The 27949-nt window shown below is 37.3% G+C and overlaps 1 protein-coding gene across 2 annotated transcripts; it reads right to left on the bottom strand.

The window, feature by feature from the left end:
• Window positions 1-24: 24 nt before the first annotated feature.
• Window positions 25-27033, bottom strand: LOC148094478 (sulfotransferase 1E1-like). Of its 2 annotated transcripts, XM_087816554.1 has the most exons (7): window positions 26880-27033; window positions 22157-22198; window positions 21839-22000; window positions 16049-16174; window positions 12623-12720; window positions 1833-1959; window positions 25-167 (listed from the first exon to the last, which is right to left on the bottom strand). In XM_087816554.1, exons 3-7 carry the CDS (start codon window positions 21987-21989, stop codon window positions 61-63), a joined length of 609 nt encoding a protein of 202 aa, XP_087672680.1. In that variant the 5' UTR covers window positions 21990-22000; window positions 22157-22198; window positions 26880-27033; the 3' UTR covers window positions 25-60. The 2 variants fall into 2 exon arrangements, with proteins under 2 accessions (XP_087672680.1, XP_087672675.1); XM_087816549.1 differs by lacking the exon at window positions 22157-22198.
• Between the last annotated feature and the right edge of the window lie 916 nt (window positions 27034-27949).

Below are 27949 nucleotides of genomic sequence, written 5' to 3'. Positions count from 1 at the left end.
TTGTATCTAGATGTTGCCAAATGATAACATTTTAGAAATTACTAAATTGTCCATATGTTTTCAGTTTCTCACCTCCTTCATGTCTTCATAGAAAAGAAAGAGCAAATGTTGATTATTTCTCATTTCCCACCAAGATTTTGCATGTTCATACCAGGGACCATAAGGAACTAAAATTAGAGATAAAAACAACATAAGAGCATAATATCTTCTTTATACAGCTTGAAGAAAGAGTTTTTAAATAACAGTAGCAACAAATAAATATAAATAAATGATCGTGGAATGAAAAGTAGAGATCAGCCTCATATGTTAAGCAAATTTCTCTGCAGCAAGGAGGCAAAATATGTTGAATAATTCATGTACAAAAACATATTCTCAACTTTCATTATTATGACACGGTTTATGGCACAGAGAAAAAGTGAAGGAAGTCCCCCTCCAATAATTTTGATTCAGAGTTTATTAGATAACTTTTGAAACCAGAGTGTGTGTGTGTGTGTGTGTGTGTGTGTGTGTGTGTGTGTATGTGTGTAAAATCAGATTGTTAGTGAAGAGAGTTTAGTTAGTGGAACAATCAACGTTCTTATAATAAGAATTCAGCCCAGGTCTCAAATTTTCCATTTACAAACTGGTTTTGGCTACTGAAGCTAGTAACTATGTAACAGTTTACTACATTGCTTGCAGTTTAGATTATAAGAGCTGTTTTCTGAGGGAACTTTAGTGTCATTCTCACTCTAAAAGAATTAGATTTTGGAGATGATGTGATACGACCAAATGCTGTCTCTTCCCTTCTTTTTCCTTACTTCTCTCACATATATCCAAGTGTTTCCCCAATAAAAGCTGACAGAATGATATAATAATGTGTGAGTCAAAGTATTTTGCTTTGCATTAGATCACTGCATATTTCTTCTATTCTTTGACTCTATTGGCAATTTTTCTTTACAGAAAAAAGTTATATGGTGATATTTATAATTATCTTATTCATGTTTTGTGGAGGTTCAACTTTATGTTTCTTTGCCTTACAATGTGGGTTTTGATGATCTGGAGGCAAATATTTTATTCATTATGCATGAGCATAAATTTTCTCAAATATAGCAACAAAAATAAAGCATATATATCCTACTTTTACTGAGTCAATTTCATTTTTATGGATATAAAAGTGGGATTGTTATCATTTTCCTTACAATTTATTACCACGGGATCAGAATGGCCTTCTTCAGTTAATACTAGAACCTCCTGAACACTTTCTTCCTCAAATCTACTTAGTTGCTTTCATCTGGAGTTAACTAAAAAGGCAAAATTTTCCAGAATTACTGTTCAAGTAACCTTGTACTGTTCTGAGAGATCTAGTTGAGTCATTCAGACTGTACACTAGGTAGAATGCATAAAAACTTCATAGGTATTCAGACTTCTTTATAAATTTTGGTCCATGTAACACCTGAAATTTTCCTTGGAAACAAATGGACATTCTCCCTCTTCTATTCCCTTCTCCTTCTTGTTCAATAGAGTGGTAATAATATGCTGTGAAATATTTTTCTAATAAAGACAAGAAAAAACTGGACATGAAGTCTCAGTCTTAGAGAGAGAAATTGTTACCTCCAACATCTTACATATTTATTTTTAGGCATTGAACTGAACTTTCTATATTCTACAATTCGCCATCCACATCTGGAAACCCTATGCTTGCTCTAAAGTTCAAGGTCACCTAAAACGTCTGTGTTTTAATTAAGGATCAGGGATGATAAACCAGGAAAGGCAACAAAAATTTTTGCTCAGAGATGCTATTTGTCTTGAATCATTTACCTTGAAAGAATTGAAAGAAACAACACTGTTATTACCTTGTCCATCCATGAATTTCTCCACAAACTCTTGAAAAGTTCCAGGATTTGGATGATCAGATACTATTTTAAAGAAATAATAATAAGAAACAGCCACATCCTTGGCATTCCGGCAAAGATAGATCATCTAAGAAGGCAAAATCAAATATTAAAATACCTAAATTCTCAAATAAAGTTTCATCAAAATTTAAAAGGAAAGCATTAGTGTTTTCAACTATATGTTAATATGTTAATATTGTGCACCCATTTTAGAAAGTATATAAAATTATTTTTAAAAGTCCTTCAACAGCCTGAAGTGACAGCATCTTTTGCAGTGTTGTTCAATATTAGTGCTCACGTTTCATTTTTATGCTATTTTTACATATAATACCTCATTTAATGCCTGTTACAATTCTAGTGTTATCCTCAGTAGAGGATAGATGATTATCCTCATTTTATAAGTGAAGAAACTAAACTGAAGCTGAGTCACAATCCAGCACTGAGACTAAATCAATGAGAGTAAATGATTTGGTAAATCACTCAGTCAATAGTCTTCTGATCTTGATATTCTACCACAGTTCTCTATAATAAAGGGGGGAAAAGGACTGTTGTTTCCTCACTCACGATCTTAAAATAAATTGCTTATGAGGGTCTATATGCACATTAGCCTCAGTGAAAATGTAATCTTCACCAGCATCTTGTTGAGTTTCTGTTTTACATATAGAGAAGACACCAGCAAATTAACAATCAGGAACCTTGGCTTTAATTGCTAGCTCTGGAACTAAAAATTGCTATCATCTTGTACAAAGTACCAATCATTTTGGACCTGAGTTTCTATCCACTAAACAAGTGAGTTGGGTCAGTTCTCTATGGTCTCTTCTAGATCTGACACTCAATGCTCCAGAAAAAGTTCTGCAAAAGTTCTGCAAAAGTACACTCCATATCCCTGTGGTCTTCCACTTCTGCCCTCAGGCACCCGAGCAAAGCCATCAGGGGAGCAAGACTGCTCTTGACTTAGCTAGCCACTGTTTATGGGATATGATTAGGCTCACTAACTGGTCTTACTCAAGTCTCCACATTATCAAACAATTTTAAGGAAATCTTCTATTTTATTCTAAGAAGGATGGATCTCAATTTTAAGATCCCACTATAAAACCTCTAATTATTAAAGAAAAAAAGTGAACTTTCTTTTCTTATCAAAGCTACAGTTAGCCCTATTGAACTTTCCCAGTCTTATTTACAACCCTCCCGAGTTGTTTTTGCCTATTAATTGAATGGAACTCTTTGCCACTATATCCATGAATTTGCTTCAGGATTTTCACCCCTTTACTTTCTTCTGATACTACCTCTGTCTTGAATATTCTTTGTATCTCAAAATACTGTCCATATTTAAAGCTTAGCTCCAGGTCTTCCACGAAGCTTTTTATTTTCCCAGATTGGAGGGGTGGGTGGGTGGGGCACAAAAGTAATCCCTTTATCCCTAAACTTCCATTTTGGCAGATCCTATTTTATACCCCAAACTTTTTACTACACATGCTCTTCCTACCTTCAAGGAAAGTGTAGCTCTTTCCTGAAGATACATGAATTTCACCACAGCATTCTCAAGTCAGTTAGTTTACTACACTGCTACACATGAAAGACCTCTGTTTCTGACACTCATTCCATCTCTCTTAACTGATGCCATTTTGTTTTACGTTAATACCATTTACTATGCATGTTCAGACTCCTTTTAAATTGGGTAGGCTTTATTTTATTTTAAAATGTTTTTTATTTTTCAGTTACAGTTGACATTCTTTGACATTCTATATTATATTAGTTTCAGGTGTACTGCACAGCGATTAGACGTTTATATAACTTACAGTGTGATCCCCCAATAAGTTTTGCACCCACCTGACACCACATAGTTATTACAATACTATTGACTATATTCCCTATGCTGTACTTAACACCCCGTCACTCTTTTGTAACCGCCAATTTGTACTTCGTAATCCTTTCTCCTTTTAAACCCAGCCTCTTAACCCCCCTCCCATCTGGCAGCTCGTCAGGCTGGCTGGATGTGAGGGCTGGCTGTGACTACAGCAGCGGACAAGCTGTTGTGTGTGTGCTGACCTCACAGGGTGGGATTTGCTTTATTGGGGTTCTGGCACCTGCCCAGTCCACTCTTTTGGGGTGTCATTTGTGAGGCTAATGGGTGGTGCTCTGGGGTAGTCTGAAGCTGACTCCCAGGTGTACTGGTTTGGAGGCTTCTTGGGAGGGGCTTAAGTGCAGTCCAAGGTTAGCTGTTGCTTGTGTCTGTCTTGGGGCTACCTAGTAGGAGTTACAGAGGAATCTGCAGTTAGTAGCTGCCTGTGCTGGGCTTGGAGGCACCTGGGAGTGATTATGCTGTGAGCCGAGGCTGGCTGCCACTAGTGCCAGGCTTGGGGCTGCTTAGCAAAGAGGTTCAAAACACCTGAGACCAGCCACTGCTAGTTTGGCATTTGTGGACCTTTGATAGATTTTAGGAAAAATCCACAGCATGGGCCCAGGCCAGCTGCCTGTGTGGATTAGCCTCTGAAAGAGGTTCAGGTTGGACAAGTGACTTGAGTGGGGCAGGGTCTCAGAAAATCACCAGGGTGGGGAGATCAGTGTTAGCCAGGTTAATGGAACTCAGAGATGGCACGCTGCAAGCTGGGTCAAGGAAGGGCACAACAAAGGAATAATGGCACCTGCCACCAGCTGATGCCATTTCTAAGCTTGTGGTTATTCCCTTGATTTAACTGAAAGATTTTAACACCTGCCTCTTAGTATCATTCTCCACTTCAGTATCATTGTGCATAATCCATCTGATCCTCTAGGTTCTCCTACTCATCCATCATTATCTCCATTTTACCTCAGCCAACCAATTTTATAATCAGACTGTGAAACTCATCAGTGCCCTAAACGTTTCACTTCTGGAGCCTTATTCCTGCAGCTTCATGTTTTCTTCAAGCTCCTCCCTTCTCCCTTATCAGTTATTTCCAATATACCTCTCCTGCAACCACTCTGAGGCCTCAAGCCTATTGGCCTTATTACCTATTATCTTATCAGGCTGCTTGTTTTGTTTTGTTTTGTCACTTACAGTTTCTGGTCTTCACCTCTATACACACTTTTACTAAGAGCCTCAATCCATCTGTGTTCTTGTTGCCTAGTGAATCATCCTGGAAATACTCGGAACATGAATCGTTCCAACTATTTTCTACTCTTTGATGACCTCTGACTTGATAAGCAATTTTGTGAAGACTGAAACCATTGTAAAAGTATACTATCTCTTTTCTTTTGAAAAGAAAATGGGGTAACATCAAGGCTACAATCCATTCCTCAAAGGAAAAAAGTGACTTAGTGAAAATTTGAAAACTGGTAATGACACATCCCCTAGAAAATATACTGAGAGAACATGAAATGATTTTAGCGGAATGCATGTGGACTATCTAAGGTTGCTTATAATAAAAGGAAGTAAACAAGCAACATTAAGATCTACAGACTTTTTGGACCATGGATCTTTAGAAAAGGTCAAATATACCATGTAACAACAGAGTACAAAGTGGAAATGTTTCATGACTGTGAAAAATCCCCTTTTTTGTTAATAATGACAGCATCTAGTACTTTAATACCTCATATGTGTAGTACAGGATATAATACTGATACTAATACTATTCCTCAAGACCTTAATAACTTTTTAGAAAAATAAAAGGTCCTGCTTCTTTACAACTGCATAGTATTCCATGGTGTAAATGTCCCACAGCTTTTTTATCCACTCATCTACTGATGGGCACTTGGGCTGTTTCCAGATCTTAGCTATTGTAAATTGCACTGCTATGAACACAGGGATGCATACAGTCTTTGTGACTGGTGTTTCAGGATTCTTAAGATATATTCTTAGAAGTTGGATCACTGGGTCAAAAGGCAGCTCCATTTTTAATTTTTTGAGGAAACTCCATACTGCTTTCCATAGTGACTGTACCAGTCTGCATTCCCACCAGCAGTGTACTAGGGTCCCCTTTCTCTACACCCTTGAGAGCACTTGTCATTTGTTGATTTGTTGATAGAGCCATTCTGACAGGTGTGAAGTGACACCTCACTGTGGTTTTAATTTGCATCTCTCTGATGATTAGGGAAGTTGAGCAATTTTTCATATGTCTCTTGGCCATCTGTATGTCCTCTTTGGAGAAGTGTCTATTTAGGTCCTTTGCCCATTTTTTAATTGAAATGTTTGTCTTCTTTTTTGTTAGGTTGTATGAGTTGCTTATATATTTTAGATATTAACCCTTTATCAGATGTGTCGTTGGCAAATATATTCTCCCATACAGTGGGCTCCCTTTTCATTTTGTTGATGGTTCCTTTTGCTGAGCAGAAGCTTTTTATTTTGATGCAGTCCCATTTGTTTATTTTCTTCTTTGTTTATCTTGCCTTAGGAGATGTATTGGCAAATGTATTTCTACGATAGATATCTGAGATTTTGCTGCCTACATTTTCTTCTAGGATTTTTATGGTTTCATGTCTTACATTTAAGTCTTTTACCCGTTTTGAGTTTATTTTTGTGTATGGTGTAAGTGGGTGGTCTGGTTTCATTTTTTTGCATGTACCTGTCCAATTTTCCCAACACCATTTATTGAAGAGACTGCCTTTAATCTATTATAAGTTCTTGCCTCCTTTGTCAAATATTAATTCAGAGTAATGGCATGGGTCAATTTCTGGGTTCTCTGTTCTGTTCCAATGATCTATATGCCTGTCCTTGTCCCAGTACCAGGCTGTTTTGATTACAATGGCTTTGTAGTATAACTTAATATCTGGTATTGTGATCCCTCCAACTTTGTTCTTCTTTCTCAGGATTGCCATGGCTATTCGGGGTGTTTTTTGGTTTCATATAAATTTTTGAAGTGTTTGTTCTAGATCTGTGAAATATGCTGTTGGTATTTTAATGGGGATTGTACTGGATTTATAGATTGCTTTGGGTAGTATGGACATTTTTATGATGTTAATTTTTCCAATTCATGAATATGGTATATTTTCCATTTGTTTATGTCCTCCTCTATTTTTTTTTTTTTTTTTTTTTAGTGTCCTGTAGTTTTTCGAGGACAGGTCTTTTATATCTTTGGTTAAGCTTATTCCTAGCTATCTTATTTTAGTTGTGATTGCAAATGGTATTGTGTTTTTAGTGTCTGTTTCTGAGAGTTCATTATTGGTGTATAAAAAATGCCATCAATTTCTGGGTATTAATTTTGTATCCTGCTACCTTGCTGAATTCATTTATTAAATCTAGTAGTTTTCTGGTTGAGTCTTTAGGATTCTCTATGTACAATATCATGCCATCTACAAATAACAACAGTTTTGTTTCCTCCTTTCTAATTTGGATACTTTTTATGTTTTCTTCTTGTCTGGAAAGATCCAAGATGGTGACACACTGAGTGGAAACTACACTGACAATCTCTTGGGACCAAAATGGATTTACAACTAAAATATAGAAAAACCATCCTGAAAATCAACTGAAGGCTAGCTGGAAAGCACCCTCACAACCAAGAAGAAAAAGTGGAGACTGCATAGAGACTGGTAGAAAGTGCAGAAACAAAAGGGCTGGCTGGGCTCCCACAGGCAGCAACTGAAGCTCTGGAAAAAGATCTCAGCTGTGGGGGTTCCCACTGAGGACTCTGGGGCCTAAACCCCAGGCTGGGCTTCCCATCCAGGAGCACCAGAACTGAGATAGGTGCCCACATAACATCTCACTGTGAAAAGCAGCTAGGTTTCTATATGACAGGGAGAGGTGGCTGGAAATGTAGGCACCCTCTTAAAGAGCCAACACAGTTTCATGTGCAGCCACTCACCTTGGGCTCTGACAGAGGGAGGGCAGGGTGGCGTGGAGCTCTGTGGGGAGAATCTACTGTTGTGGGCTCTGGAGAGTGAGATCAGAAGGTGCCCATCTGGGTTCCTGTGCTGAGTCATTCCTCCAGACTGCAGAGGACATCTTTCTCAGTTAGACAATTTTCAGCTTTTGCCTGAGGGGAGAAGCAATTGCCCCAACCTGCTGGAAAACCTCCTGCTCTACCCAGAGGAGTTTCTACAGCTTGAGGCTTGTTGAAAGACTGATAACAATTAGCCAACCCACCCTGTGGAGCTTCTACAGCCTCAGACTAATTAAGACAATCAGATTAATCAGCCTGCAGCCAGGGGCAGGCCTCAGCATGCTTTGAGTCTTTGCCTGATCTGGTTCTGGGTATAGGCCTTGGAAAAGCAGGCTTTGGTGTGCATCTTGGTCTGTCTAAACCCACCCAGCCCCAGCAGAGGAGACCTCAAGCTGAGGGTTGTTGATAGCTCCAAACAAGGTACTCAGGGCCAGTCACAAACTGTGTCTGACATTGGCCTGCGCCAGGGACCCTCCAAAAAGACTGAGAGTCCTAGCAGATCTACCTAATACTTAGAAACAAACCCCCAAAGGCAGCCAAAATGGGGAAACCAAAAAACAAGCCCCAAATGAAAGAACAAGAAAAATCACCAGAAAAAGAGCCAAATTAAATGGAGATAAGCAGTCTCTCAGATATAGAATTCAGAATACTGATTGTAAGGATGCTCAACAACATAAAAAATAATATGGAAACTATGAAGAAAATGAAGAGTGACATAGCAGAAATAAAGAATACATTGGAAGGAATAAACAGCAGATTAGAGGAAGCTGAGGATCGGTTCAGTGAATTAGAAGACAGGGTAGGAAAAAATCACTCAATCAGAGACCCAGAAAGAAAATACAATTAAAAAACAGTAAAACCACAATGAGGTATCACTTCACACCTGTCAGAATGGCTGCCATCAACAAATCAACAAATGACATGTGCTGGCGAGGGTGTGGAGAAAGGGGAACCCTAGTACACTGCTGGTGGGAATGCAGACTGGTGCAGCCACTATGGAAAACAGTATGGAGGGTCCTCAAAAAATTAGAAATGGAGCTGCCGTTTGACCCAGTGATTCCACTCCTAGGAATATATCCTAAGAATCCTGAAACATTCATCAGAAAGAATATATGCACCCCTATGCTCATAGCAGCAGTTTACAATAGCTAAGATCTGGAAACAGCCCAAGTGCCCATCAGTAGATGAGTGGATAAAAAAGCTGTGGGACATGCACACCATGGAATACTACGCAGCTGTAAAGAAGAAGAATCTAGTACCCTTTGGGACAGTATGGATGGCCCTGGAGAATATTATGCTAAGTGAAATAAGCCAGGTAGCGAAAGACAAATATCGCATGATCTCACTTGTATGTGGAACCTAAAGAACTTAATAAACTGATGAACAGAGTAGATTCAATGACATGGAAGCATAGATGAGACTGATGAATGTCAGAGGGATGGAGGAGGGCGGGTGGGTGGAGGGAGAGAGAGTAACCAAAGCATTTCTATGCATATATGCACAACCCAAGGACACGGACAATGGTGGGGAGAGGGACTGGGGAGGGGGAAGGGATGGGGTGGAACGCGTCATTGGGGAGAAAAAGGGACATCTGTAATATTTTAAACAAAAATAAAATTTAAATAAATAAATAAATAAATAAATATTAAAAAACACACACAAAAAAACCAGGAGGACAGTCTAAAGGAGCTGTGGGAAAACATGAAATGTAACAATATTTGCATTATAGGAGTTCCAGAGGAGGTCGAAAGCAAACAAGGGTTACAGAAACTGTTTAAAGAAATAATGGCAGAAAACTTTCCTAACCTGATCAAGGAAAATGTCACACACTTTCAGGAGGCACAGAGTCCCAAGCAAAAAGAACCCAAAGAGGCCCATGCCCAAGACACATCATAATTAAAATGCCAAAAATTCAAGACAAAGAGAGAATCTTAAAGGAAGCTAGAGAAAAGCAATCTGTTACCTACAAAGGAGCTCCCATAAGGGTGTCAGCTGACTTCTCATCAGAAACTCTACAGGCCAGAAGGCAATGCCATGAAGTATTCAAGGTAATGCAAAACAAGGATCTGAAACCAAGACTACTCTATCCAGCAAGATTAACATTCAAGATAGGTGGTGAAATAAAGAGCTTCCCCCCCTCCCCCCAAAAAAAAGCTAAAGGAGTTTATCACCACCAAACCAGCATTACAAGAAATTTTAAAGGAACTGTTGCAATTAAAAGTAGAAACAGAGAAAGAGAGAAACATAGGCATAAAGAATTAAAGTGGCAATATATAGATATCCATCAATAATAACCTTAAGTGTAAATGGACTAAATGCCCCAATAAAAAGATATAAGTTGGCTGAATGGATAAGAAAACATGACCCAAATATATGCTGTCTACAAGAGACCCGCCTCAGAACAAAAGACACACAGGATGAGAGTAAAGGGATGAAAGAAAAATTTCCATGCAATTGGAAAGGAGAAAAAAAGCTGGGGTAGCAATACTCATATCAGCCAAAATAGACATAAAAAAATAAAGACCATACTGAGAGACAAGAAAGATCATTATATAATACTAAAAGGATCCATCCAACAGAAGGATATAACCCTGATAAACTTATAAGCACCCAATGTAGGAAAACCTAAATTTATAAAAATCTTCTAGAGGACTTTAAGGGAGAGATTTACAGCAGTACAGTCATACTAGGGGATTTTAACACCCTACTACTTTAGTAGATAGGTCTTCAAGACAGAAAACCAACAAGGAAACAGTTAACCTAAATGACACACTAGATCAGATGGATTTAATCGACATTTACAGAATACTCTACCCCAAAGCTGCAGAATATACATTCTTCTCAAGTGCACGCAGGACGTTCTCAAAGAGAGACCACATGTTGGGACACAAAAAAGTCTCTACAAGTTCAAGAGGATTGAAATCATATCAAGCATCTTCTCGGACCACAATGGCATAAAATTAGAAATCAAACACAATAAAAACACTTAAAAACACTCAAACACATGGAGGCTAAATAGCATGTTTTTAAACAATGAATGGGTTACCAAAGAGATCAAGAAATAAATAAAAAATGTCCTGGAAACAAATGAAAATGAACACACAACAACTCCAGATCTATGGGACACAATAAAAGCAGTCCTGAGAAGGAAGTTCATAGCAGTACCAGCCTACCTCAAAAAACAAGAAAAACTTCTAATAGACTCTCTAACCCTACAACTTAAAACCTTAGAAAGAGAACAAGAAAAGCTCAAAGTAAAAGGAAGGAAATAATAAAGATCAGAACAGAAATAAATGATATAGAGACTAAAAAAAAAAAATACAAAAGGTCAATGAAACCAAGAACTGGTTCTTTGAAAAAATAAAAAAGATTGATGAACCTTTAGCCAGAATCATCAAGAAACAAGGGAGAGGACCCAAATAAACAAAATCAGAAATGAGAGAGGTGAAATAGCAACTGACCCAACAGAAATACAAAGGACTGTAAGAAAATATTATAAACAACTATACACCACCAAGCTGGACAACTTGGATGAAATGGATAAATTCCTAGAAAAATACAACTTTCCAAAACTCAATCAGGAAGAGTCAGAAAACCTGAATAGGCCGATAACTGCTGATAAAAGCCCTGGCCCTGATGGCTTCACAGGGGAATTTTACCAAACATTCAAATAATTAACACTTATCCTCCTCAAGCTATTTCAAAAAATCCAAGAAGAGGGAACATTCCAAGCTCTTTTTACAAGGCCAGCATTAGCCTAATTCCAAAACCAGATAAAGACACTACAAAGAAAGAGAATTACAGGCCAATATCCTGCTGAACATAGCTGTTAAAATCCTCAACAAAATATTAGCAAATCGGATCTAGCAGAATATTAAAAAGATCATACACCATGACCAAGTGGGAATAATCCCAGAGATGCAAGGCTGATACAATATTCTCAAATCAATAAATGTGATACATCACATAAACAAACTGAAAGAAAAAAATCACATGATCATATCAGTAGATGCAGAAAAAGCATTTGATAAAATCCAACACCCATTTTTGATAAAAACTCTCAGCAAAATGGGAATAGAGGCATCATACCTCAACATAATAAAAGCCATATATGACAAACCTACAGCCAACATCATACTCAATGGGCAAAAACTAAAAGCATTTCCCCTAAGAACAGGAACAAGACAGGGGTGTCCAGTTCCACCACTCTTATTCAACATAGTACTGGAAGTCCAGACAAGAAGAAAGCATGCAAATACCAGCTGAGTTGTTACTTTCTCCTGGATGCCTTCCCTGCCTCAATGTCGAGGCTAGAATTCTTATCTTACTTGACCTATGGCAATGCACTGTTTGTTTATTTGTCCCTTTACCACAATGAACTATGTGCCTATTAAGACAAGGACAGCATATGACTTGTTAATTGTCATATTGCTGGCACATGACAGGCACTCAGTAAATAACCGTTATAAGATATGCATCTGGTTTATCCTTCTGTAGTTCATTTGTGTGAACTACAAAAGTTTGCAAAAGGAGTACATCCAATACAATCAGTAATAACAACAAATACAAAACTAACTACCATTGGTCATTTACAATATGCTAGGCACTATGTTAAGCAGTTTATAAACATTATTTCATTTAATCTTTATATGAGGAAGATGCTATTATTATCCTTCTTTTACAGATGAGGAAACAGGCTTAAAGAGTTTACCTGGGGTTTTTTGTTTGTTTTCAGAATCACCTGTGACTATACAGACTATAATCTATATTTATTAAATGTTTATAGATACAATGAAAGAATAAAGAAACAAGTGTGTATATAACACATTTGTGACTTGAACATTCTAAAATTTCTTTGAGTTGCAGAAAGTTTTAAGAACACTTGACTCTATTTACCTTACAGTTCTTTTCCCAAAACGAGGCAGGAAGAAGCTGTACTGACAAATGAGTCTTCACAATTCTAGGAGATGCCATCTGGTTTAATTGTTCTACCCCTGATTTATAAAAAATATTAAAGGTTAGACAACTTCAAAAATTATAAATATTTTTGTAGATTTTATAGATATTTAAAACATAGAAGTAACTTTAAAATCTTATGCTTTATTAATAATAATACATACACTATGACAATTTTAGATAGAGAAAATAATAGAGAAAAAATAAGATCAAATAAAATTTCATCACTTTGGAAAAATCATTATGAACCTTTAGGTAAGCAGAACTTCTATGTAAATATATCTATATGCCCAGACTCACAGCCATCCAAATACAATATATGCACATAAAACTTATTATTTTCTAATTATCCTTTTTCCTCAATATATTATGCTGATATTGCAATGTCAAGAAACATATGACATCCTAAAATTTGTAATGATTTTCCAGTGTTATTATACTGCTTCAAAATATTCTTTTGTTGACTATCATGATGTTTCTAATTTTTTACAATATTAAAACAATGTGTAATGAATATCCTTTTGCATAGATTCTTAAACAATATATGGATATCTTTCTAGTGTTTAAAGTATTATCACATTTAGCTCAAAGAGAGAGAAACACTCACATATCATGAAGCTCTACTGAAGGCATATAAGAGCTATCATTCACTCTTTTCTAGACACATGCTAAACTTTATCAAGATTTTCTAAAAATTTATCTTTATGGTTGAAAGTATTATAGGTGTCTCATTTTTTGCCCCCAATTGACGTTCTCCACCTCACTCCCACCCCCTCCCCAGGCCTTCACCCCATTATAATCTGTGTTTATGGGTTATGCATATATGCATAAAACTTCTTTGGTTAATCTCTTCCCATCCTCCACCCCTCTTTCCTCTAAAATATGATCTTCTATTGCATGCGTGAATGTCTCTAGATCTATTTAGTTTGTCAGATTATTTTGTTCATTAGCTTCTTCTTAAAGAAGACCCGTAAATATTTCATATAATACTGATCTGGTGGTGATGAACTCCTTTAGCTTTTCCTTGACTGAGAGGCTCTTTATTTGGCCTTCAGTTCTAAATTATAGCTTTGCTGGGTAGAGCAATCTTGGTTGTAGTTCCATGTTTTTCATCACTTTGAATATTTCTTGCCACTCCCTTCTGGCCTGCAAGGTTTCTGTTGAGAAATCAGCTGACAGTTGTATGGGTGCTCCCTTGTAGATAACTAATTGCTTTTCTCTTGTTGCTTTTAAGATTCTCTCTTTGTCTTTAACCTTTGGCATTTTAATGATGATGTGTCTTGCTGAGGGTCTCTTTGGGTTCTTCTTGTTTGAGACTCTCTGTGCTTCCTGGATTGTAAGTCTATTTGTTGCACCAGGTAGGGGAAGTTTTCTGTCATTATTTTTTCAAATAGGTTTTCAATTTCTTTCTCTCTTTCTTCTCCTTCTGTTACCCCAATAATACGAATTTTGGGCTGCTTGAAGTTGCCCAAAGGCCTTCTTATAAAATGTTCATATTTCTGGATTCTTTTTTCATTTTGCTCTTCTGGTTGGGTGTTTTTTGTTTCCTCATGTTCCAAAATGCTGATTTGATTCTCAGAATTCTCTACTCTACTGTTGATTCACTGTAAATTATTCTTCATTTCAGTTTGTGTAGCCTTCATTTCTGATTGGTACTTTATTATGTCATCGATGGTCTCACTTGTTTCTTAATAGTGTTACTAATATCCTTGAACATCCTTAAACCAAAATGATGAACTCTGTATTTAGTAGTTTGCTTGGTTCTATTTCATTTCCTTCCTTTTCTAGAGATTTCTTTTGTTCTTTTCTTTGTAACATGTTTCTATGTCTCCACATTTTGGCTGCTTCTAGGTGTTTGTTTCTGTGTATTAGGTAGAGCTACTATGTCTCCAGGAGTTTGTTGAGTGGCTTTGTGTAGTAGGTGTCTTGTAGGGTCCAGTGGCTCAGCCTTCCCAGCCCCCTGAGCTGGGCCTTCTAGGTGCTCCCCTGTGTGGGCTGTGTGCACTGTCCTGTTGTAGTTGAGCCTTAGTTGCTGTTGGCATCACTGAGAGGAATCGACCTCCAGATCAATCAGCTGTGAGGACCAGCTGCAACTACAGCTAAAGAGCTTCTGTGCTGGAGATACCCCTATGGAGCAGGACTTACTTCAGTGGAGCTTTGGTGTTCACCAAGTGTGCCCCTTGAGTGTGACACTCATGGATGTGGTAGGGTTGTAACCCAGTGTGGTCAAGTCTGACCACCAGGTGCACTGTCTCTAGGGCCCCTGGGAAGGTGCAAAGTTAGCCTGTGCCAGTGCCTTGCCCAGGGCCACCCAGCATGAGCTACACAGCAAACAGTAGTTGGCTGCTACTTGTGCTGAGCTTGGAGGTGTCCAGGATAGGCCAAGCTATGAGCCAATGCAGGCTGCTGCTAGTGCCAGGCCTGGGGCCACTTATCAAGCCGTATGGGGTTCGAGAAGCCACTTGCACAGAAAAGCCACTGGAAATGGCCTGGATGAGCTTGCAGGTGGAGAGGGGTGGGGCCTCCAGGAATCATGGGGCGGGGCCAAAGGTGGGAAGTCAGGTGCTGGCGATTCAAATATGGTGCCTGCCTGCTGGCTGTGTGCGGGGAGGACTCGCCAAAGGAGCCATGGCCTCTGCCAGCCCTTCTGCCTGGGAGGAAGCCGCCCCTCCACCTCTCGCCCGGATTTCAAGCAGGTTAGTTCCTCCCCAAGTGTCCCAGGTCCTTTCAGGCTGCTGCCCGGTGCTGGGCTCAGAGGGAGAGCGTCTGAATGAGTTGGTGTGTGGGCCCTTTAAGAGGAGAGCCTGGGGCTCCCGCAGCCTCCACGTCCCTTAGGGAGAGTCCCCGCTTGGGACAGCCTGAAGGTGTGGGACTTTTCTCGGCCCTGGAGCCCTGGGATGGGGGCCTGCTGTGGGGCTGGGACCCCTTGCTTCTCCAGGAAATCTCCACTACCGAGATTCCCTCCCTGGTTTAACCCGCGGCACCAGGTGTGGGCCCATGGCCGCGTCTCCGGGATCCAGCCCTGATTCGCCCGCGTCTCCACTCCTGCTACCGGTCTTGGTGCTTCATCAGCTCCCTGGTTTTGGGGCTTCTGTTCAGCCAGATTTCAGGAGGCTCTGAGTGACGGTTCTGTATGTGAGTTGTAATTTTGATGTGGTTGCAGGAGGTGGTGGGTGCAGAGGTTACTTACGCCTCCATCTTATTTTCCCCTACTTTATCAAGATTTTAATTTAAATTTACATGCTTTGCCATGTAGAAGACATAATATTAATTGCCAGTTTTGCTTACAGTCTCTTTCCTTATACTGTCTCTATCCACACTTTAAAATATATATATTATAGCTTTTAAAATCAACTTAAACATTACCATTCATCATGTCATCTTTTTTGCATTCCAGGAAAGGTATTCGATTAAAAATGACATCTTTTTTGCACTTTTCCACATCGCCCTCTTTAAAGATCATGTCCACAATTTCACTCAACCAGGTTGTACCTGTAAAAAAATAAACAAACCTCAGTCTCCCACTGACCATGCTGGGGTGGTGATGGAAGTGATGAATTTATAGCTGGATAAAGTAGGGTAGTGCTAATGCAGTATTATTTTAAAGGTGCCAGAATAGCCACAGGGCCCAAAAATAACCTCAATAAATAAGGATGAATATTTTAGTAAAACATACCTGTGGTAGGAGTCCCAAATTGTCCATGATGAATTGTGACATTGTTCAAGCTGATAACAGTTTGGATCTAAACTTTTACATTTAAAAACTAAGGAGGCTTGAAATATAGATGGATACACTGAAGCGTGTTTTGAAACACAAATTTTACTGATAGTTTTTTATGCCTCAAGTTGTCTTAGTTCAGAGGATGTAGGAAAAAATAAATCTGGCCCTTGCCCTGTGGTGATTAAAGGCCATTTTAAGAATTAGAAACAATGTTCAGTAATTACAACAGTTATTTTTTCTTACTGTGTTATAACACCAGTTAGTACAAGGATTTAAAGGACTGCAAAAGGGGAACATTTAATTCAGTATGAAGCCACTGCTGTGATGTTTCAACAAGAAATGTCTTAAAGGGAACATAGTAAGTGAGCTTAGCCTTAACAAATTATTGGCATAAATTTACCAGTTTTGTGAGGTAGGGAAGAGTTTTACCAGTCAGAAGAACTGTCCTTTTTTTTTTTTTTTTTTTTTTCAAATCAAAGGTCAGATACTTAAGAATACTATAGGGGTAAGGAAAAGAATTGGAAATAGATTGTAAAGTCTAGATCAAAGAGTCTACCTGAAGAGATGGGTGGGAGTGAGGCTATGGAGGCAAGCAGACAGCAAGCGTAAAATACCTTGTAGTTCATACTAAAGAGTTCACATTGTTTTCTTAAAGTTTGGAGAGGCATAGGCATACATTAAGTAAAAGAGCGAGACTATTGTGGTTGTGTTTTAGAAGTCATCTAGTGGGAGAGTGAGGGGTCAATAAGAAGAGTGATAAGAGAACCTGTAAGGCTGTGAGTCACAATGATAAGAGGAAACAGGACTGAATATGGAGGATGAAGATGTGGAAGTGAGTTTTCAATAGCTCTCAGGTGTCCCCTTCAGATGACTGGTATTGTGCTGACACCGACCCTGATACTGATCCTATTGTGCTGATGGGAAGAGATGTGAAGGAGCAACTTCAGAGTCAGAGGAGCCAAAGACATATTTAGTGCTAAATGGAAAACAAGATAGAGAAGTCTGGATTGGACCATCCTAATTTCTGAAGGTCTGTTATTATAAGCATCCAAAACTGTAATTAACTATTGAGCTAACCTCAGAAGAAGAAAAAGTTACTTAAAAATGAAGTTTGGGGGATGGACTTATAGAGGAGCAGGTTAGCTGAAAAAGAGGGTTTTGTTTTTTTGTTTTTTTAATCTGTGAAAATTGGTTATACATTGTCTATACAACAATGATAATAATGACACAAGGTAAACACAGTTCATAGTCTTAAATTTTAGTTATAGTTCTATACTTATCCATCTATATTATATAATTTTCTAAAGTAGCCAACAATAGCCTAGCTGATTCAGTGGTTGAGCATCAACCTACGATTCAGGAAATCAAGGTTCAATTCCTGGTCAGGGCACATGCCCGGGTTGCTGGCTTGACCTCCAGTGGGGCCATGCGGGAGGCAGCCGATCAATGACTCATCATTAATGTTTCCAACTTTCTCTCTCCCTCTCCTGTCCCTAAAATCAATAAAGATATATTTTTAAAATAAAATAAATATAAAATAGCCAACACTACCCATTTTTCTTTCCTTTTCCCCCCACTATCGACCAACTTGATATTATTGATATTTCTAGACCATTCCATCCAACAGTAGAACATTGTCATGTGTACATTCACCAGCTAGATTGTATTCTGAGGCATTAAACATGGTTCAATAAATTTAAAAGGATTGAAAACATACAAAATATCTATATATTTTTTTGTTAATCCTCACCAGGTATATTTTTTCCATTGCTTTTTAGAGGGTGGAAGGGTGTGAGGGAGGGGGAGAGAGAGGGAGAGAGAAATATCAATGTGAGAGAGACACATCAATTGGTTGTCTCCTGCACACATCTGACCAGGGCCGGGGATCAAACCTGCAACACAGGCATGTATCCTTGACTGTGAATAGAACCCATGACCCCTAGGTGGCTGGGCCAAGACTCTAACCACCAAACCACATTGGCTAGGGCCAGAATATATTCTTTGACCATAATGGAAATAAATTAAAAATCAATAAAAAATATATCTGAAAATTAGACAACACACTACTAAACCATACAAAGTTTGAGAAAAAAATCACAAAGCAATTAAATGCATGGTTTTCTACTGGCACAAATGATTATGCATTTACAGTTTTATACACCATATTTTACAAACAAACACACATGTACATGTATTTGAAGTTGAAAGTTTCATTTGTTTGAGTTTATCTGAAATGAATGGAATTAGAATAGCTGAATGCAATTGATTGATTTTGATAGGGCAAACAGGATAATCATGCTGTGGCTCCATATAATGGGAAATGCTCCTCCTAAGGAACATAATTCCCAAGGGGAACACAGTATCACAAAAATATAAATGCAATGCATTTCATGTTACTCTAAAATTTTTATAAACATGGTATCCTTAAAAATGGGTAATTTATTTATAGACTGAAGTTCACTGAACTCTCGGTTGTGAGCTTTCTTAGGGGGTGAGGAAAAACATTTCAGCAGTAGCTCAATCAGTTCAGTGTGTGAAGGGGAAGCCTAAGGAAAACATTGAAACGTCTCAGCTTTGTGAAAGAGACAACCAGATGTCAGCCTGAAGAGTAGCTTTTTTCTGCTTCCATGCTGTGCAGACAATGTCATAAAAGGGATAATAAACATATGGAATAAATTATTGAAAAAGGCAATTGAGGAGAGCACAGATGAGTTCAAGAGACAGCTAGACTTGTTTCTGGAGAAGGAGAATTGATGACTATTATGGGAAAGCAGGGGGTTTGTATTAGCCTGCATGGGTATTTTTTCTTTTGCATACTTTTTACTATTTTAATTTACATTTTATGTATTTTGAAATCTCTATTTTAAGGAATATATTCCCCAAATCATACTGCTTTTCACAAACAATTTTTTTTTTCAACTTAATCTTCCATAAGGTCACATAAGCTTAGACTTGGGGCACCAAGAACTATTTCCTATAGTTTATTTAGCACACTTTGCTGATACTGACTGCAGTTTTTATTCACTAATGTAACCTTTCTCTTACCTGTAATCACTGAGAGTTCAGCTTTACCTGTTTGTTCCTCCTCAACTTCTATCTTTCCAATCATGATCATGGCTAAATCTCATAGTGTTTAACCAATTGTGTTGAATATTTATGATTATTCCTAACTCCCTTCAAGTCCTATCTTGAAGTATTTTCAAATCACCTGGGGCAATTCTGTAATGTAAACAATATACTCTCATCACACTTTAAAATGGAAGTTATGGGTTGTCTCCTATTCCTCATATTTTTTAAAATACTTTTTTATTTTTCAATTACAATTGGCATACAATATTATATTAGTTTCAGGTATATAAACACATGATTAGACATTTATATAACTCAAAAAGTGATCACCCTGATAAATCTAGTACCCATCTGACACCATATATAGTTATTAAAATATTATTGACTCTATTCCCTGTGTTGTATTATACATCCCCAAGACTATTCTGTAACTGCCAATTTGTACTTCCTAATTCCTTCACATTTTTCACCCACTTGCCAAGCCCCCACCCATCTGGCAACTATCAAAATATTCTTTGTATCTGACTCTGTTTCTGTTCTGCTTACTCCTTTATTTTGTTTCTTAGATTCCACATTCAAATGAAATCATCTGGTATTTGTCTTTCTCTGTCTGACTTATTTCTCTCAGCACAGTACCATCTAGATTCATCCATGATGTTGCAGATGTCAATATTTTATTATTTTTTATGACTGAGTATTCCCTTGTATATATACACCACTTCTTTATTCATTCATCTATTGATGGACACTTAGATTGTTTCCATATCTTGGTTATTGTAAATAATGCTGCAATTAATATATGGATGCATATGTCTTTTTGATTTAGTGTTTTGGGTTTCTTAGATAAATACCAAGAAGTGGAATTGCTGGGTCCTTCTTTGTCTTTTGTTATAGCCTCTGTTTTAAAGTATATTTTGTCTGGGTACAAGTATTGCCACCCCAGCCTTTTGTTTTGTTTCCATTTTCGTTAACTATCTTTTTCCATCCCTTTACTTTCAGCTGGTTGAAAGGACTGGCCATGACCACCATGAAGGATCTGCTGTGCAAGGGCCAACTCCACAGAGCGGAACTCACTTCAGCAGACCTCAGGTACCCGCTGAGTCAGGTAGTGCTTCAGCTTGGTTTGAAGCTGTCCACCATGTTCACCAGGTATGCTGACTCTAAGGCCTCCTGGGAGCTTCTGGCCAAAGTCAGCCACCACCTGTGCTTTGCCTGAAGCCACCTGGCATGAGCTACAAAGTGATATGCAGATGGCTGCTACTTGTGCTGGGCTTGGAGGTGCCCAAAAAGGCCAACCTGCAAACCAAGGCCAGCTGCTGTTAGTGCCAGTCCTGGGACCACTTGGCAAGAGGTGCACCAGATGCTGGTTGTTTGAGAGATTTAAGAAAGTCCGCAGCATGAGCCAAGATGTTGTTTGCATGGGAAAGCCACTAGAAATAGCTTGGATGGGCCCACAAGTTGGGTGGGGAAGAGTCTCAGGGAATTACCAGAATGGGGTGAATAGTGTTAGCCAGGTGGATGTCTACCTGTTCTGTGGAGGGTGGGCTCATCAAAGGAACAATGGTGTCTGCCAGCACTTGTGCCTGGAAAAAAGCTGCCCCTGTAGCCTTTGCACTGGTGCCAGACAATTTAGTTCTTCCTGGTATGTCCAAGGCACCTTTTGAGCTGTCGCCCCAGTGCTGGAGCTCAGAGAGAGTGACTCCAGGTAAGTCAGTGCATGGGCCCTTTAAGAGGAACACCTGGGACTCTACCAGCCTTCTGTCTCACTCAGCTACAATGTCCACTGATTTTTACAGCTAAAAGTTATGAAGACTTCTCTTCCTAGTACTGGTTCCCTGGACTTAGGGGCCTGGTGTGGGACTGGGACCTCTTGCTTTTCAGGGGGGACCTCTGCAACCAACATATCCTCCTGTTGCCTAACCACCACACCTGTGAGACCAGCCCATTCTGTGTCTCCACCCCTCCTACCAGTCTCAATGTGGCTATTTCTTTATATCCTTGGCTGTACAACTTCTGTTCAGCTATATTTCAGGTGGTTCTGAACGATGGTTGTTTTATAGGTTAGTTGTAATTTTGATGTGATTGTGGGAAGTTCCAAGTACTACTTTTGTCTACACCATCATCTTGACTAGAAGCCAACAATACCCATTTTTCAATGTTACTACTCAAGGTATAGGTATAGATTATGGCCTTAGAATAGAGCTATTATATGACTCTTTTTCTATGTCTACCAAAACTACTATATCTGTTCTTATTTAATATGGGGAATGAGTATGGAGGAGGAGAACAGCTTAATATTTACCATTCAAGGTGAATCTGTCATTACTAGGAGAAAATGGAAAAACAGACATAGTAGGGAGACTTACCAGATTTGGGATAGGTGACAATAACTATGTCATCTGATCTTGCCTGAAATGTCTCCACATCATCCCAATGTCTGATAAAATCTTTATACATTAGAATTCCATGGACCCGGCCAAAGAATTCAGAATCATCACCTTTGGAGGAATCCATCATACAGTGGTACACTAAAAGAAAAAAAAAAGGTATGTTTCCACTTTGTAAGTACTTTATAATGTTTTAGCATTAATAGTAGCTCTGTATATTGAGATTTTCTTGTTTAGCATTTCTTAGCTGTTGAGCATAATGGGGTAAATCTGTATTTAAGAATTATATAACATTACCTCAGTGCTTTAAGAGTTTCTAATCCGTTTAAGCAGATAAGTCTAACAAATAAAAGAATAATAAAATGCAAGGCATTATAAAGTTTTAAAAACTATATAAAAATATGTTATACATTGATATTATCATTTATGCATAATATTTATATATAATAAATTCCATAATGAATGAAAACAATAGAGCCTTTAATTCTCTGTCAAAATTGCTGGGCATATAAAAAGATAAGAGGTTCAGAAATACAATAATATTTTGGCAAAGAATCATTCTGATTAATTATGTCTACATTAAATAACAATAAAGCTGATGTTCACACTTGATAGCTATTGCCAGATCTCAAAGTGAGTTTCCTTGGTTCTTGAATATTTTACACTTAATGAAAAAATTCAAATGCTTATTGAGTGCATTTAAAAGAAGATGAAATTAATAACATTGTAATCAATATCCAAGGACCAATTCTTGAGGATATAGAAGGTTCCTCTGTGACTACTGACATTATCTTTACTTTTCTGTCTCACTTAATCATTAGTATAGTAGTGGACACTCCCATTGAGTGACTTGGTTGAAAATTATAAGGTTAAACCAAATGGTTATCAGTTGATAATTCATCTTCCAGTTCCATGAAAATCCATATCATGTTCAGGGTTAGTCATGGAGTTTTTAATTAAGCAAATTTTCTTTCATTGACTTCTAACTTCTTTCACCACTATCTCTCTCCCAAATTACCCCATTTTGAGTTTTTGATATAGCATCTCAACTAATTTTGTTCTTCTTTCTAGACCTTTTGTTCACCCTTGCCCAGAAAGCTGCCTGGTAGGTTGTTATACACTTATAGATTTGTGACTTCTGTAGCTTTTATTGTGTTTTTCAGAGAGTTTGTATAATAATAGGAGGCCTTTGAAGGCAGTATTTCTTTTAGCCACCTAATGTGTTTCCTTTAATAGAGAATCCCAATCCATGAGAGACATTGTAAAGAGGAAATGAAATTAGTAGATACTGAAACAAATGGATTATCCCTAAGGAAGAAATATCTGTGGTGAAATTTTAGAAACATAAGTATACTACAAATGAAGTTAAATAACTAAACCACTGACTTATGCTGAAGGCTTCTTCTGGTAGTGTTTTCCCCACTACATTTCTAGGCTGCACGTTACAGATGTAAACCTTTAGATGCTGCCTCTTAACTCTTACTCAGCAGCACCTATGCTAAATCCCATGATTCTATCTCTGTTATTTTCCTTTCTTTTCTATTGTTAAGGTCACTGCTGTATTTAGAAACCTCTCCAACTCTTGATTGAATATATAAAAATAGCATTTCCCATTGGCCTTCCTGTAAAAAGTTCATATATCCCCTTTCTATAATCACCAGAGAAAGGAAAATGAATGTTATTTACTTATGTTGTGCCAGACTTAAAAGGTATTATTTTAAAATCTTATTTGTAAGCCATAAGGGTCTTTGAAAAAGCAGACATCATTATCGATTAGGTTAAGTTTGTCCTGCAGGAGACTTCTTAAGGATGGAACCATATTTGTCTTACACAAGGAAGGATAAATATGCACACATCTATGCATAGATGTAAATAGCGCATGTAACTATATTTTTTTGACACAATTGTTGAAAAAAATTAAACAATATAGAGAAAATGAAACTGCCCTCTTTATTCTATTCTTTAAGAGATAACACTCCTCATAGTATTGTATTTATGCTTCCAAATATTTCAATATATGTTAAAATCTACACTTATGTATATATTTTGCATTATATTTTATATTTATTTGTAAACTATTTTTTTTCACTGAACTATATAATGTGAACATATTTTGGTGTTGATATGTAAATTCTGTTTTTATTCTTATAATTGACACATAGTCGTCCATAGTATGGATGTAACATAGATGATACAATCCTTTCTTGATAGAAATTCTTATTTTTCCCTTTTTTTTTTTTTTTAAATAAGTAGTACTTTAATGAATGTCTTTGAGCATATGTATTTCCACACTTATCTTTGCAGTGATAAAGGAATTGTCAGAATAAAAGTTATGCACATGTAAGGTATTGATAAATATTTTTAAACAAATCACTTAGATATTGTACAAATTTGGACAGTATATGAAATTGCCTATTTTCTCACATCATCCCCAGTACTAGAAATTATTTGTTGTAATTTTTTTTCATAAGAAAATATATATTTTTTAATCTGTATTTCATAGATATTTTGTAATTTTTCATATTTTCACATTTTGTAAGTTTATTGGTTATTTTAATCATTTTGATCCATTTTTCCCATAAGAATTATTGCTTTTTCCTGATTTATATTTAGTAATTTATTATATATATCTTGTATATATTATTATATATAATAATATATATTGTTATAATATATAATAATATATATTATATATAATAACATATATTATATATAATAATATATAATATAGATATCAAAGAAATCTGTTGTTTTTCCACTTTTTAAATATTGTCATCTAGGATATTATTGTTCATAGAATCAAGTGTGTTAAATTTTTGCCTATGATTGATATGGCTATCTAAATATTTAAATATGCTCATATAATGCAAAACACATGTATTAAAAGTTTATACATTTATATTAATTTAGATGATTAATGTGTACATATCAGAGAAAATAATTTTTAAGAATATAGATTCCGCCCAGCCAGTGTGGCTCAGTGGTTGAGTGTCAACCCATGCACCAAAAGGTTGCTGGTTTGATTCCTGGTCCCCGCACATGCCCCTGTTGAGGACCTGATCCCCTGTAGAGAGTGTGCAGGAGGCAGGTAATCAATGTTTCTCTCATCGATGTTTCTATCTCTCCCTCTCCTTTCCTCTCCCTAAAAATCAATTAAAAAGATATTTTTAAAAAATATGGGTTCTAAAGTTGACCACCTTGGTTTAAATCCTAGCTCTGTTAATTGAAATTGTATCACTCTGGCAAATTAACTTGACTGTGCTCCATTTTCTCATCTACAAGTTGAGAATGATAATAATTATACTTACCTGAAACAGTTATTGAGAATTAAATGAGGGGACAAGCCTGGCCAATTATAAATGCTTTAAAAGTATGAGCTTTTATTGTTATGCCACATCTATATGATAGTGTAGAAGAACCAGACACTTGGACTCTCTCAGTAACAGTACATGGTAATATATCTGTTCAAAGCAGGGGAAATATTTGTTGTCAAAAAATTCCCAAGAATGTAAACATAAAATTGTCTGAAGAAACTCATAGTCAGTGATCTGTGTTCTACTGGAAAGGGTAAAACTTATAAAAGTCCAACATGAATTTTGCCTCTGTTTATTTGTCTAAAGTTCTCTGGGACAAACCAGTATGACATTCATTTCATTTGGGCCCCAGATTGCACAACAGAAGACAGATACAATATAAGAGTTTTTCTTCTGTTTGTTTTTAGCCAAAGAATAGCTTAACATTTGTTTTGGAAGCCACAGAACAATATTAATTATGGTTGTTCTTACCAAAAAGGGGGAAAAAATCAGTTCTTAAGGGCAAACTCAACTCTTTCAAAACCTCCCTCTCAGGTATATCAGAGGTAATCTCACCAAAATTATGATATTTTGATTAAAATCAGTCTTATTAATAAATCAGCTGGCTCACCAAACCTTCCTTGCTCTCAGAAAATAGATCTCTCACTAGGGGAAATGTATATAAAAGGAATCACTTGCCCTCCCTACTAATTTGTTTATTCATGTGAACAACTTCCTTGTTGTTCTTCCAACTTTGAAAGAATTGGTTTATAGTCTATTGGGAGTAGCTGACTTATCATTAAAGAGTTATTTGACTTTTGGCTGCCCCTTTATGATCAATTTTGGACTCAGAATTAAACTAGGTGACACATAATAAAATCTCTTTCTTTGTTTAACTTTTTATCTTATATCACAATGTATGGACATACTCTCTAGCTGCTCTGTTTGCTCTGTTCATATTCAAAGGCGTACTTTAGTTAACTGAGTATGTAGGTTAATGTTGTCTAGAAACACCACTAAATTTTTTTTTTTTAATCTGATTCATAGATTCAATTGAATTCAGAAAGACTTTCCTTTGTCTCTGTATTTCTTCTTTCCTGCCTGTTTCCTTCTTCTTTTTGCCCTCCCTTTCTCCATACTCCAATCTGCCTTTCACTCAGCAAGCGCTTTCCGTGTGAGTGCCTGCTGCACCCCCAGGCACAGTGTCCCGGGCTGGGGTGCACCGTGAGTACATGCACAGGCTCGCTTAGTCCTCACAGCCTTGGACTTACCTAGATTTAGGGAAAGCGGCTGAAAGCAGAGAATGTCCTTTTGTACATCATTTTAGCCCAAGCCTCAGCACTATGTCACAAAGTAGATGGTCAAAACCATTCATTAAATTCAATTGTTACTTCAAGTTTCTCAGGGTTCTGCCTTGCTTTCTTTATCAGTAAAATAGAGAATGTGTCTAGTGAACAGGACTTATAAGGTAACTATGATACTGCAGCTTTATGTTAAAGCTCTTTAAACAGAAAAGCACTACATAAATCCAAGATGTTATTTCTAATGACAAACAAGTGATTTAAAAATCCTTTAAATGCTTTACATTATTAAGTGACCAAAGGATCGATAAATACTTTATTCTTCCTATATTTCTTTTTTTTACAGCTTTGTGATATACAGTTTGCATCTATATTTTCTATATGTAAATCTCTATATTAATATTGGTAATGATAATAAAATACAACCTGTCCAGATGATCCTGTGAAGGAAACTGGGTGATTCAGTGAAGTTTTCCTCAAATTGCCACTCAGGTTTTAAGCTGCAAAAAAAGATGAGTTGTGCATCTGAGATATTTCTGAGAAGCTTTTATTCTTAATGCCAGAGAAGGAGGCGGAGATAAATTTGTGGGCTTGGCTTTGTAGAGTCTGTGATGCAATGGAGTAGCACTAATATAGATACATACCTGCAAATGCATTCAGCCACACATAGCCATGCTCATCATGCAGAGACGTAGAAAACCTCTGCTGTTATTTTTCATTCTTGGCTCATAGTCAAATTCCTAGATTTGCCAGTAGCAATCAGTGGGTGGGAGAGGGGGAGGGCGAGGAAGTGAAGGGGAAGATGGGGGAGAAGATTGGAGCAAAGTATACAGCAGTTTGGGAAGAAAAACCCTCTTACTCACTCCTGGTGAATAATAAAATGGTTAAGGTTGACCTTCAAAGAATAAACTTCCTGGAGGAGTGAGAGGAGAGAAGAAAATGACAGGGAAGAAACAAGAAGGAAGTGAGGACCTTGGATCAGGAGACCAAGCTTAGTTTACTAAGTAAAACCTGTCAAGGAAGGTGTTGTAATGCTTGGTTGTGTCCTAACAAATCAACTGGAAAGTATCTTCTATTTAAAATCTTTGCTTTTAGCTCTTAAATCAAAAATTAGCCCTAAAAATCAAAAATAGATGACAGCTAAGGAAAGAATTTAACATCACTCACCTTTAGATTATTATTTTTTAAATCTCACTTCTCTCCACTCTAAATTACATGCTTAATGCAAGGCTTAGTATGGAATCTCCAGGTAAAGTTATCTATTAATGCCATTGGAATTTAGAAAAGAGGATGAGAAAAATAAATGCCAAGGGTTTATGGACTCTATGAAGCCTACACCTTTCTTACCACATCTCTGTACCTACTCTGTCTTTAGTTGAGAAAATTTTTCCTTGCTACCATACCTCCACCTCCATCAATACATCCAACTTAGCTCCAAACCTGATTAGTTTTCATTTGTCTCTCAATTTTGATTAGATTGCACTGCCTTTTGAAAG

Source organism: Miniopterus natalensis, chromosome 1 (genome assembly GCF_054644295.1).
Source record: "Miniopterus natalensis isolate mMinNat1 chromosome 1, mMinNat1.hap1, whole genome shotgun sequence".
Lineage (NCBI taxonomy): Eukaryota > Metazoa > Chordata > Mammalia > Chiroptera > Miniopteridae > Miniopterus > Miniopterus natalensis.
This window is presented reverse-complemented; position numbering and strand designations above follow the sequence as displayed.

Excerpts from the sequence above, each read along its gene's own strand:
- LOC148094478 (XM_087816554.1), bottom strand. The coding sequence starts at position 21,989 with ATGATGGATTCCTCCAAAGGTGATGATTCTGAATTCTTTGGCCGGGTC. Across the intron at positions 1,960-12,622 it reads TTTGGGAAAAGAACTGTAAG|ATGATCTATCTTTGCCGGAA; the intron begins GTAAATAGAGTC and ends TTGCCTTCTTAG. Across the intron at positions 168-1,832 it reads GAAATTCATGGATGGACAAG|TTCCTTATGGTCCCTGGTAT; the intron begins GTAATAACAGTG and ends CTCTAATTTTAG.